This window comes from Eretmochelys imbricata, chromosome 3, assembly GCF_965152235.1.
Source record: "Eretmochelys imbricata isolate rEreImb1 chromosome 3, rEreImb1.hap1, whole genome shotgun sequence".
Lineage (NCBI taxonomy): Eukaryota > Metazoa > Chordata > Testudines > Cheloniidae > Eretmochelys > Eretmochelys imbricata.
In genome coordinates this window covers 109,850,998-109,863,671 of record NC_135574.1, presented here as the reverse complement: position 1 = coordinate 109,863,671, position 12,674 = coordinate 109,850,998, and the positions used below count along the sequence as shown (strand labels likewise).

Here is a 12,674-nt window from a genome sequence, read left to right as displayed (position 1 = left end):
CTAGTATATTATACTAGTTTCAGAGATGGATGAATATCACAGAGAAGTTAAGTTTCTTGTTCAAAGTTGCACAGTGAGCCAGTGGCAGAATGGGAGAATAGAACCCAGGAAGCCCTATCTCCACTAACTTGCTCTTACCATTAAAATCCTATCTTTCTGTTGAATGGACACAGACTGTAAACGACAGCCCAAAACCTGGATTCCAGCAGGGTCCTTAAATTATGTATTACTTAATTGGGTTATGCAGCTCTACTACTGCGTTACCAATTTACACTTCAAAGTCAAAGTTCATTAAGCGTCAGTAGGCTTAACACTCCTTCAGTTTTGTCCTTGCATTCTTCTCAAAAAGGCCTTTTCACAGTTATGCACTCTGCAGCTGTGACAGCAAATTGGCACATTTTACAATCTACAGTGACCCTATTTGTAGTGATTCAATTTGACACTTTCTTTGCCCTAGTGCATAAGCCAGACATAAGCCTTTCTGAAGTGTTGTACATTCAGATACCTTTAGAGACATTCCACATTTAAATTATGAGAAATGATTTTCTTTTTTCAATGGAAGGCAAATGACAACTTGGTCCAAGGGGTGAATAAGAGAGACACAGCAGACATGTCCACACCCTTCCTAAAAAAACGCCAAAATCAAAAGCAGAATTATAGATTTATCATTTTGACTCTCTTTATATATAGGCTACCCTGAAGTATCTGCTGATGGTGCGCTCTAAATATCTCAGTAGTAATCCTCAGAACAGAAATGTTCTAATTACTATGGTCACAAGGAATCAAACTGTACCTTTGGCTGGATGTCAGGTATTCATTTGTAAGCAAACAGTGACAGAAAGAACAACATAGATTTTTGAAAGTGTCTATAAAATCAGGCTAGCAAATAGAGAGTTTGGGTAAAGGAGGCAAGAAAGTGTGTTTGGAAGCTGAAAATTCCTCAGATTAGTTTGCTTTGAGGTGCAAACAGCAATGTGTTTCTCAGCGATCCGTATGCCTCCTGAGTCCTCCTTCTGTATTAAATAAATCCATTTTCCAAAACACATGTTCAATTAAGTTCGCAGATTTCTTTGGCTGTCTCTCCTTTCTTCAACTTGACAGCTACATTCTCACACAAGAGACAATGAGATTCAGGACATAAGAGTTAAGAACAGCTATACTGGGTCAGAGCAAAGGTCCATCAAGCCCACTGTCCTGTCCTCTGACAGTGGCCAATGGCAGGTGCACCAAAGGGAATGAACTGACAGGTTATCAAGTGATCCATGTCCTGTCACCCAATCCCAGCTTCTGGCAAACAGAGGCTAGGGACACCATTCCTGCCCATCCTGGCTAATAACCATTGATAGACCTATTTTCCATGAATCTATCTAGCTCCTTTTTGAACCCCGTTATAGTATTGACCTTCACAACATCCTCTGGCAAGGAGTTGCACAGGTTGACAGTGCATTGCGTGAAAAAAACACTTTCTTGTGTTTGTTTTAAACCTGCTGCCTATTAATTTCATTTGGGGGCCCCTTGTTCTTGTATTATGAGAAGGGGTAAACAATACTTCCTTATTTACTTTCTCTATACCACTCATGATTTTATAGACCTCTATCATAACCTCCCTTAGTTGCCTCTTTTCCAAGCTGAAAAGTCCCAGTCTTATTAATCTCTCCTCATACGGAAGCCATTCTATACCCCAATCATTTTTGTTGCCCTTTTCTGAACCTCTTCCAATTCCAATATATCTTTTTTGAGATGGGGTGACCAAATCTGCAGGCAGTATTCAAGGTGTGGGCGTACCATGGATTTATATAGCAGCAATATGATATTTTCTGTCTTATTATCTATCCCTTTCTTGATGATTCCCAACATTCTGTTCGCTTTTTTGACAGGTACTGCCCATTGAGTGGATGATTTCAGAGAACTATCCACAATGACGCCAAGATCTCTTTCTTGAGTAGTAACAGCTAATTTAGACCCCATCATTGTATATGTATAGTTAGAATTATGTTTTCCAATGTGCATTACTTTGCATTTATCAACATGAAATTTCATCTGCCATTTTGTAGCCCAGTCCCCCAGTTTTGAGAGATCCTTTTGTAGTTCTTCGCAGTCTGCCTGGAACTTAACTATCTTGAGTAGTTTTGTACATCTGCAAATTTTGCCACCTCACTGTTTACCCCTTTTTCCAGATCATTTATGAATATGTTAAATAGGACTGGGCCCAGTACAGATCCCTGAGGGACACCACTATTTACCTCTCTCCATTCTGAAAACTGACCATTTATTCCTATCCTTTGTTTCCTATCTTTTAACCAGTTACCAATCCATGAGAGAACCTTCCCTTTTATCCCATGACTGCTTATTTTGCTTAAGAGCTTTTGGTGAGGGACCTTGTCAAAGGCTTTTTGAAAATCTAAATACACTATATCCACCGGATCTCTTTTGTCCGCATGCTTGTTGACCCCCTCAAAGAATTCTAGTAGATGGTGAGGCATGATTTCCCTTTACAAAAACCATGTTGACTATTTCCCAACAAATTATGTTCATCTATGTGTGACAATTTTGTCCTTTACGATAGTTTCAACCAATTTGCATGGTACTGAAGTGAGGCTTACTGGCCTGTAGTTGCCAGGGTCACCTCTGGAGCCCTTTTTAAAAATTGGCATCACATTAGCTATTTCCAGTCATTTGGTACAGAAGCTTGTTTAAATGTTAGTTTATAGATGACAGTTAGTAGTCCTGCAATTTCACATTTGAGTTCCTTCAGAACTATTGGGTGAATACCATCAAGTCTTGGAGACTTAATACTGTTTAGTTTATCAATTTGTTCCAAGTTCTGTTCATGGCTCTGTTACTGGTCAGCTGGGTGACCTTGGGAAAATAACTTCATCTCTCATTGCCCCAGTTTCCCCATCTGTAAAATGGTAATAATACTTACACCTCCTTCGGAAAGCACTTTGAGGTCTATGGATGAAAAGAACTATATAAGAGCTAAGTGCTGTTATTCCTGCATCTTCCCACTTTGCAATGTGGGAGGAGGGAAAGAGAAGGCGGTTCTTCCCCAAAACTTGTTAAAAGCACCATGAATTAAGATGGATGGTTAGTATCTCCACTTCAATTTTGCAGAGGTCAGGCTGAAAGTCAGCACTGTGTTTGGATTTTGAGAGAGAAACCTTGTAAAGTGACATTTTTCAGCTGAGTCATTTGTAGTCATTTTGCACTTCATTAGCTCTGTGGAGACTTGTACTAACCAGTCAGCTGGATCCTGGACATGCAACTAAGGTTAGAGACCTGGAACAAAAATAAAAGTGCTACCACTAACCCACTGAGCAGAGTCTGAATATTCCTTTTGCACCTGTCATATTTTGATTTCTCCTTCCTTCTGGCAACTGCCTTTCAAATGGCTGCTGTGACCCCTCTTTCCAAAAGCTCCAGAAACGAAGGCTTTGTAGTATGAGCCACACCCCAAACCTTGCAGTCCTGTTGTCAGAGGTGGGAAACCAGTACAGTCCCCAAGCGGTGAATCTGCAAGCAGGAGTCCTAGCCAATCGCTTGCTCCACTGGTACTTCAGACTGGCTATCCTTTCCTCTCACTTCTTCCCACATACTCTACAGACTACTGTACTATAGACACTTGACAGTTGATTATTCCATTTATAATACAAGAGTCTGATTCCTGAGTTCAAATCAGAGGAGCTACAAAAGCCATACAATATTTTAAGCCAGTTGTTGCCAAATTTATAACAAATCCAAGTCTTGGCCCCTTCGTGCACTACTATAACCCCCTCAATACCACACACTGGCAAGGTTCCCATATCATACCTGTTTTTACCCAGTCTCTCCCCCTTACTGCTGTTCTCTCTTTTAATTCCTGTCTTTCTTCCTTTTCTATGTATTGAGTGGCTTTTCCTTTCCATTTTTATTCTTTATTTTACCTTTAGCTGTGTCTCCCCCAGTCCCCTCCTCGTTTCCTCATCAATCTTTTTCCTCCAGTTTCCTATTCCTTCCGTCGTCCACTTCCCTCCCAGTTTCTTCCCCATCTGCATCTCCCCTCCCCTCCCCTTCAGCCTTCTCTCTCACAAATTCAAAAAAACAAAAACAAACCATCAAAGCACTACTCATCATTTTCCACTGAAACCGACCTCCCTAAGAGCAATAGACAGCAGTGCAAGGCCAAGTTAATTCTGCCAAAACAGGATATTTCTGTTTTTCCTTACCCTGACTATTCATAAGAATTCAGGGGAAATGCTGAGTGAAAGGATAAATCTCAAAGGAAGTTAAGGCCCTGAGCAGGCCACTCAGATGAGAATTTGGGATATCTTGTTTTGAGGATGAGGAAGCAATTGACAGTTTTGAATCAGAAGGACAGTTCTAAAATCAACCAAACAAAATCCCCAGATATGCTACTTCTAAGACTTCCAAAACTGTACATGTCAACCTTAAAAACAAGCCTTTAAACCACACTTTAATAATGAAATAACACAAAAGGACTTCTCAAAAGAGTGTACAATACGGAGCATGTGCAATGCACTCCTGCTTTCTGGATACCTCAGAGAAAAAACACTATATAAAGTGAAAACTATTGCTATTAGTAGTGTATTTGTTTTCCACAACTTTCCTCTATTTGTAAGGAACGTTTACAGCAAACCCATCTAATAAAGTTAGAAAATGACTAAAGTAAATTTACAGACATTAAGACCCTTTACCTGCACCCCAACTCTGAGCAGTTTACACAATTTGAACTTTACACAATAAGAGTCATTTTCCGTTAGGGCAAATATTTTTTTATTAAGTATAACAGTTATAAAAGATGATGAAATAGCCCAGTATTGGACTTGATGATCAGAGATCAGCTTCTTAATAAGAGTAATTTCCTATTGCATAGTATCACTTCACACTATGGATTGTATATATATGATGCACATTTTCAATTTTTTTCCCCATTTGCTTTTCAAAAAATAACAAGGGGAGAAAGCAAGTTAATTTAGCTCATTCCGCTGATCTGCCCTCCTTTGTATTCATTAACTTTGTTAATTCGTAACAGTGACAAGGGCCACAGGCAATTAATGTCATTTTTTGGTGTGAATGATGAACTATCAAGGAGACATCTGACCCCCCCCACCTTTTCCTCTCTTTCTTTTTATTGATGTTAGTGTCTTTAGGATCACGCCCACCCTCCTTCCCCCAAGTACTGCACAGAGTGATTAATTCATTTTGAAGGATAAACTTACAGCATAATGCTTTTTGCAATCTTCGGATTTTGATGGCTGTACGGTATGCAGAGAAACGTACGTTGTTCAAGTCAGCTGAAATATTACAGAGCAGAAATATTAGTGGTTTCTAAATAAGCACCAATACCAAGAAATCCACAAGTCTTCCTTGACACAATTTCCTAAATCATCATATATCAATAAAGTTTGAGGTTAATTTCATTTTACAAAGCTGGACAGGAGGAAGGAATACTATATTTCAAATCAAAATACAAAGACAGCCATGGAGTTAGGACCTTAAAGTCAACAGAAAGACTTCCCCTGGACTTCAGTGGGTCAGGACCTTAGATATTATTACATTTTCAATGGTGTGCTCAGTATTTTCCAGACAAGATGAGGAAAAAGTCCATCTCCCAAAGAACTCACAATCTAAAAACAGACAATGTACAGATGAAGGATAGGGGATATGATACAACAAATGTCAAAGTGATTGAGTGGTGAAGTTTAGCAAGAGTCTTACTAGCTATGATTTCCATAATGTAATGATTTTGTTAACAACTCTGAGATGGGAACATGGATGGATGGATAGATAGATGAGCAGTCAGAAAGATATATACTACTAATTTTACAAACTGTTAAATACAGTCATATCTTTTCCAATTTAATAACGTTTTATCCTTGCATTCCTCAGACAGAGGGCATTTCAGAGTAAATGCAGATGTTTACATAGGTATGCTGCTGAACCAGTCCTACCCTACCATCATAAACTAGGCTTTATTGCTCTGAGTCATTGCAAACCTTAGCATTCTACAGGCTATGCATCCTTGCTTAAATGCACAGGGAGCCTGAGTCCTATGATCACCCGAGGATAGAAATATAATTGCTATTTGAAATTAAATAAATAACACAAACACTACATTACAAGGTAACATCACGGAAAACATTCTATTGAGTTAAAGTTGTTTACTGAATAACAATACAGATTGTGTGATTAAAATACAAAGTTTCCTAGCTCTAAGTCTTCAGTCACGTAGCCAGGTATGCTTAGTTAAATTCATGACAGCTCAGTCATGGTCAGCAGACAATGAGATTTTCAGTCAACCCGTTAGAAGTGGTCCCCACATTTTTCTGGCTCATGCCCCCCCGACCCCTGTCTGCACACTGCCCACCAACCAGGGCTGGGAGCAGGGCTGTGCCTCAAAGGGAAGAGAGGAGATGTGGACAGGGATAAGGGAGCCAAGGCTGGGGCCAGGAGCGGAGCCAGAGCCCGGGGCCAGCAGCTGGGGCCAGCAGCCAGGAGCAGAGCCGGGTGGTGCTTGCTCCCTGCCCCCCGGGGGGGCTAGCTCGGGCCCCAGCCGCACCCTCATGAACAGTCCTCTGTGCCCCCATGGGGGGCACCCCCCACAATTTGGGGACCTCTGTGTTAGATGAACTCCATAAAATTGTTTATGTAAAGGAAGTGTACTCACCTAGGGACTGGAAGAGTTCAGACATTTTAGGATGATCCCAACAGGTTGTTTGTGTCTGGTGACTATAAGAGAATGAGAGAAGCAAAGTTTGAGGAAAAACCCCCGAAAAGAAAACACATTTTGCGGCACATACAGATTAAACTCTTTGGTTATAAGCAAAACAGAAAAATTCCTCAGCTCTTATATCAAATTACAAGATTTGTATCATCCAATTGCTCGAAGCATTTGATCCAATAATAACTTGTAAAATAATCATCCCATATTTAGCATCCAATAGAATGATTTATTTCTGATCCTTTTTCAGTCCTACTTTTGTCTGTTCTCTCTCACTGTATCAGTTGGACTCTGCTTCTGAAACCAAGATGACAACTAATAAGGTAAAGATGCAAATTCCTGGCTATCTCAGCATACCAAACTCACTTTTAAATTAAGTGTTTTTACAAAAGGGAGGCTTTTATTCCATAGTCTTCATTATGCATTTGCAATTAGTCAATATCAGAATACAAACAGTGATCTTATGACTTATCCATAACGCTTTTAATGAAGCGCATAATAAACTTTCTCACATGTATATCTGTAGCTACCTAATGTCACAAGATGACTTTCTGCATTTATGCTCTCAGAACATGAAGATACAATGAACACCACCTTTTAACAGCATGGGTTAATCTATCAAAGTATCATATATCCAGCCATGTGGATAAAATGCAGCTTATCTCATGCCCAATGAAATCTCAGTTTTTTCATCAGTGATGTTTTGGTTCTATTTCTGTATATTAATTGCTGGAAAGATGACACATTCATACCACACGCAGGTGTTTAAATTTAAATCAAATTAATCAGACAATTAATATACTGGATGTTATACTAAAAAAACCACAACATTCCTGCTAAGAATTAACTAGTTAGTACTGTAAATGAAATGATCCCAGGTTAGAGAATTACGCAATATTTAATGAAGCGGAAAAACCTACTGTCTTTAATCTTTGTTTTCATTTGAATTTGTCAGCAAACAGACAGAGATAAGCATAAACAAATGTTTTCATAAAATTACTTAATTTCTGAATGAATAGAAATGTTACCATGCGTGAGAAAATGTGCTAATTGTAGCTTTTTTAAGAGAGGACAGTAATTTGAGGACTCTATAGATTTGTCATACTCTTAAAAAAAGAAGGGGTATTTATTTGAACTTGTCAGTAAGCAGACACACAGATAAGCATAAGCAAATGTACAGTACAAAATAAATATTAAGAACTGGCTACATTTTAACTCTTGATAGTTTTGATTTTTCAAAGGTTCTCTGCTTGTTGTACTTTTTTTGGTAGAAGTTATTTAGCATATTATAACAAAACAAGGTGGCATGGTACTGTGACCAGGATTTACCAAAGAAGTGAGGGGGGAACAAGAACGATGTCAAGGTTTGATAAGTATCCAGGGGTTCAAACACTCTTAAAAAAAAGTCTGGACTGAAAGTCTCATGAAAAAATAAACTTTCTTGGGACATTTCTGACATTCAGAAGAACTGGGTTTCTTATAAAAGAGTATCCAAATATTTCAGAACCTTAAAGCAGAGAAAGTTTGTTTCAAATCTGGCTGTCAAAGCTTCCTGAGCAGAGGGAGGCACTTAGTTTTCCCATATACAGACGCTTCGTTCATAACTGAATTACAAGATGGTATTTTGCCATTGAACTCAGTGGGCCATATCTTCAGCAGGTGTAAATGGAGGATCTGGCCCAGTCATACCTTCAACCACTGCTGTAGAGAGAGGAAGCGTTTGTTCTTTTTTACTAAATATTTCTTGACAGACATTTGAAGGCAAAAAATAGCAGCATACCCAAGTGACAGGACTCTACCCAACTTACAGATTCGTCTGTTAGACCTGAATTCAGGAAAGAATTAAGCATCTGCTTAAATCCTATCCATCTCTATTCAGGAAAGCAATTAAACATGTTAATTAACATTACACACATGCTTAAAGTTACAGATATGCTAAAATGCTTTCCTGAACAGGGACAACTTCCTAAACTGCAACCTTAGACAGGTTTCAGTTTCATAATAAAATTGTGTGAACTGAACACAAAAAAGTCAAAGCCTTGATATCCTGGACTAGAAAATAGTGCCAATGTCGAAAGAAACACATCCAATCATCACAGTTTTTCAACTTCTAAAAGGAAGCCTTAAAAATGCCACTAATGTATGCCCTTGTCTGCAACAAAGTCACCTGAAAGAAAACAGTAACATTGCTAGATTTGACAGTTATTCCCTGTCAGACAAACTAATAAATCAGCAGTGAAACCAACTCCGAAAGAAAGAAAACCCGTGTTTCTTGGTCCACTGTTGGCACAGGGCTATGGCAATTTACGGTGCTGCATTCTGAATGATTCTAGTGTAGCAATAAATTAAGATTCCTAAACCAGGGTAAGGGGCCTGTATAGCTTCAGTAAATGGGAATGGCAAATGTAATATAATGGTCTGCATTGATCAGCCCATTAAGTAATCTGAGAACTAGTGCCTCAGCTGAAGAGGCAGGAGGCTGATATTGCCAAGTGTCTCCAATACACTGTTAAGTGAAATGCTGTCATTATCACCTCAGCCGTTTCTCACTGGCCTATATTACTAGCATCAGCTGTATCCATCAAACTGTATGGTCACAGCTAAAATACGGGCCATTAGTAAAGCTCATTTAGGAACACTCATTTGAAGCAGTAATGAGTCTCGCAAAAAAAAAGCGACTGGTAAGTGGAACGTGGTAGTTTGAGAAACACTTTTAAACACTGTTTACATCCGATTTTTAAAAGTTAACATTTCAAAGGATTTAAAAGCTAAAATATTTGTTATAGTCCAATCCCCAGATGGAAGTGCATATAATAGATCACGCTCTGGTTCACCCCAAACCCTGTTTATCTGACTGTGCCTCCAGTGTCTTCACACACTTAGTACTTTGCTGAATCAGGGCCTCTGTACCTCAGTACACTCATCTGTAAAACAGGTATTATGAAACTTTACTACCATCAGCTGGAAGGTGCTGTAAACGTACAAAATTTTAGTATTAGCTCCTATTACCTATCAAAAATAATGATGAAATTATATTACCAGTGATGGCTCAAAATTTCTCCTCCCCAACACAGAATTATTATATTCTATTAGGCCCAAAGAAGTGGCATTTTTCTCCTTAAGAACTACTGTATAGACAATTCAATATATTTCTGACAAAGGGGGAGGAACCTAAAACAACTTTTACATACAAAACGTAATCACTTCAGAACATCTTTTTAACGTCTACTGTAGAATGCCAGGACTTGTGACATCTTCACTGGCATAATCGCGGGCAATCTGGACTCCTGATCCTGTAGGATTAACATCCCCAAAATTGGATAACTAAGTGTTAAAAACAGTCTGGGATCCCTGGATAATTTTTCTTTTAATTATATCATTATTATTAAAATTACATATATACATTTCTGTGGCACTCTTTAATTGAAAATCTCAAAGGGCTTCACAAGTGTTATTTTAGCCTAACCATATCCCACATGAAGTGTTATTTTCCTATTTCACATATGGTTAAAAAATGAGGTAGAGAGAAGTTAAGTGAATCTGCCCATGTGACACAGCCCAAAGGTAAAGTAAGGATTATACTCTAGGAACCCTCTCTCCCAATGCTCTGCACTTTGCACTATGCCTCGCTGCCTCCCTGTCATGGAATAACCACCTGGACAACTGAATTTTCCCTTTGACATGAAAAGACAAAGAATGTCAACATGAGATCTGTGCTATTTATACAAAAATCTTCCCAGAACGCAGCCATTTTCAACAATTACCCCTATAACTCTACTAAGATCCACTATGTTTCACCAGTTGGAGTAGCGCATTCTGAACATGTCTGTTCATGGACTAATGGATTTTTAAAGACCTCTCTCACTCCTTTTATACCGGTATGCTTTTGGTCAAATGCAATTCCATCTGTTAGTAAACTGTATGAGAAAGGCAACCCTATGATCCATAGAACTGAAAATGGGATATAGAACTTTTTTCCTCTAGGTTACTGATTCAATATAGCCCTGTTTTCTAGTGACCAAAAAGTTATTACTATTGGATAGCTGCTAGGTGTTTACATGAAATGAATTTGGTTGTCTAAGTCTTATCCCCAGAGGACAAAGCTTTACATGATAAAACCACCACTCATAGTTTCCAATCTTGTTGGCAGGTTTAGCAGAGAGGCTTGCTCCCAGCCACAGTGCAGACATTCCCTGAATGACCCACGTGTTGGAGGTGACCCATTCAGGTGAAAGCAGCAGTGCATTGTCACTGCTGCTGCTGGTGGTGTCACTGTTCATGTTATATCTCTTCTGTGGATTACAGACTACAGTTTCCAGGGCAGAAAAGCTGGCACCTTTCATACACACTGTGTTCGAACACACAAGCACAAAAAAGCTATATTAAAACTGCAAATGAGGGCACATTGGATAGGGCTGTAAAAATGCTACGATAGCTTCATATTAATAAGGAGTTAAAAAGGAACCAATCTCAATGATGCTATTTCTCACAACAAAATTGTGTTTGATGACAATTTCATAACACACCGGGACTTTTTATGTGCACACAAATCGAATTTCACAGGAAGAATGAATGCGTGTGCAGGTAACCTTAACATGCAACAAATAAGAATGTCAGTTAAAGAGTCATTTTAAGGGTTTCAAAATAGGAGGCAAGCAAGATACACCAATTTGTGTGAATTTGGTTTAAAAAGCAGCCCTCTGAAACGAGACTCATCTTTCTGTGCTGTAGACACATTAGCTTTTGTGCTACTGATGCATGACTAATACAAATAGACCAACCTATAAAAACTGTGCTTAGAAAGTAAAGAGGCTCATAATGCTGGATAGACTCCTGCAAAGATGACATGGACTTGCAGAGACTGGGGGTAGAACTCTCTTGCTGTGTCCTGATGCCTCTTTTATGCATACTCAAGCCATAGTGACCAATATTGGTTATGATTGCTCAGCAGGGATATCTTCCAGGCACAGTAAGGAGCCATTGGATGCTTCTTTGCTTTTCTGATATCCTGGCTAATAGGAGAGTAAACATGCAGAAAAGAAACTCTTTTGACAACAAAGAAAACCAAGAAAAACTAGTAAAATTAAGACTAAATTTTCCCTTAAACCTTAAAAAGAAAACCAACCAACCAAAAAAAACTTGTAAAAGGTGTTGTACTAACAGCCTCAGAGACCAAAAATAGCTACAGCAGGGTAATGACAGTGCAACCTTCTCACTATCCTACCAATGGGCTTCAATCTTTTTCTGAAAGTTCTCCCTGGTCAGAGAGGTAGTGACAATTAGGGGGAAGAGATTTCAGTCTCAATTCCCATTTAGGTCTGAACCCCCACTGAGACCATGCAAGGGTAACATTTAGTGCAAAGTGTCATGATGGTTTTCACCACACAGCTACCAGTCAATCCTTACAAAATTCAGTTACTAGCAAGATGTGTGACATAAACATGGGGAAGCTAAATTATGGTCTTCAAGCAATTCAAACTGGGCAATATTTAGTTCTGTCTCAATGATTTCAACTCTGTCTCTCAAACTGCAAAGCTAGAAACAGGACATTTATATTATAGGAAAGGGGAGATTTCTAGTTTTCCACATTAGGAGGCACAGCACTTTATCTTAGCTCTAGAAATCCCAAGAAATCTCACTTTAAATCTGTGACATTTTCAGGCATAGAAAAGCTATTTTAGGTATTTTTAGAGGTGTTTTAGATTTATTCATTTTAAATTTGGTCCCTTTTTAAGCCCTGTACAATTGGACTTGTGACAATTACAGTGCCTGAATTTGTAGAACTGTCTCAATACAAGTTTTTAAAACTCTGACACATTTCTAAAAGTGTGTGTCTTTTGTATAAACAGCATATACTGAATACATGTATTAGTAGGAGTGTCGTAATCAAGACACGAGAAATAATTCTTCTGCTCAACTCCGTGCCGATTAGGTCCCAGCTGGAACATTGGGT

At 38.8% G+C, this 12,674-nt stretch overlaps 1 protein-coding gene across 1 annotated transcript in view; it reads right to left on the bottom strand.

The window, feature by feature from the left end:
* The window catches only part of UTRN (utrophin), a 528,745-nt gene that overhangs the window by 119,290 nt on the left and 396,781 nt on the right, over positions 1–12,674 (bottom strand). Inside the window, exons 60-61 of the mRNA XM_077813162.1 lie at positions 6,668–6,729; positions 5,220–5,294 (exon numbers count right to left, since the gene is read on the bottom strand). Coding sequence (XP_077669288.1) covers positions 5,220–5,294; positions 6,668–6,729 — 137 coding nt within the window. The remainder of the gene's footprint in view (positions 1–5,219; positions 5,295–6,667; positions 6,730–12,674) is intronic.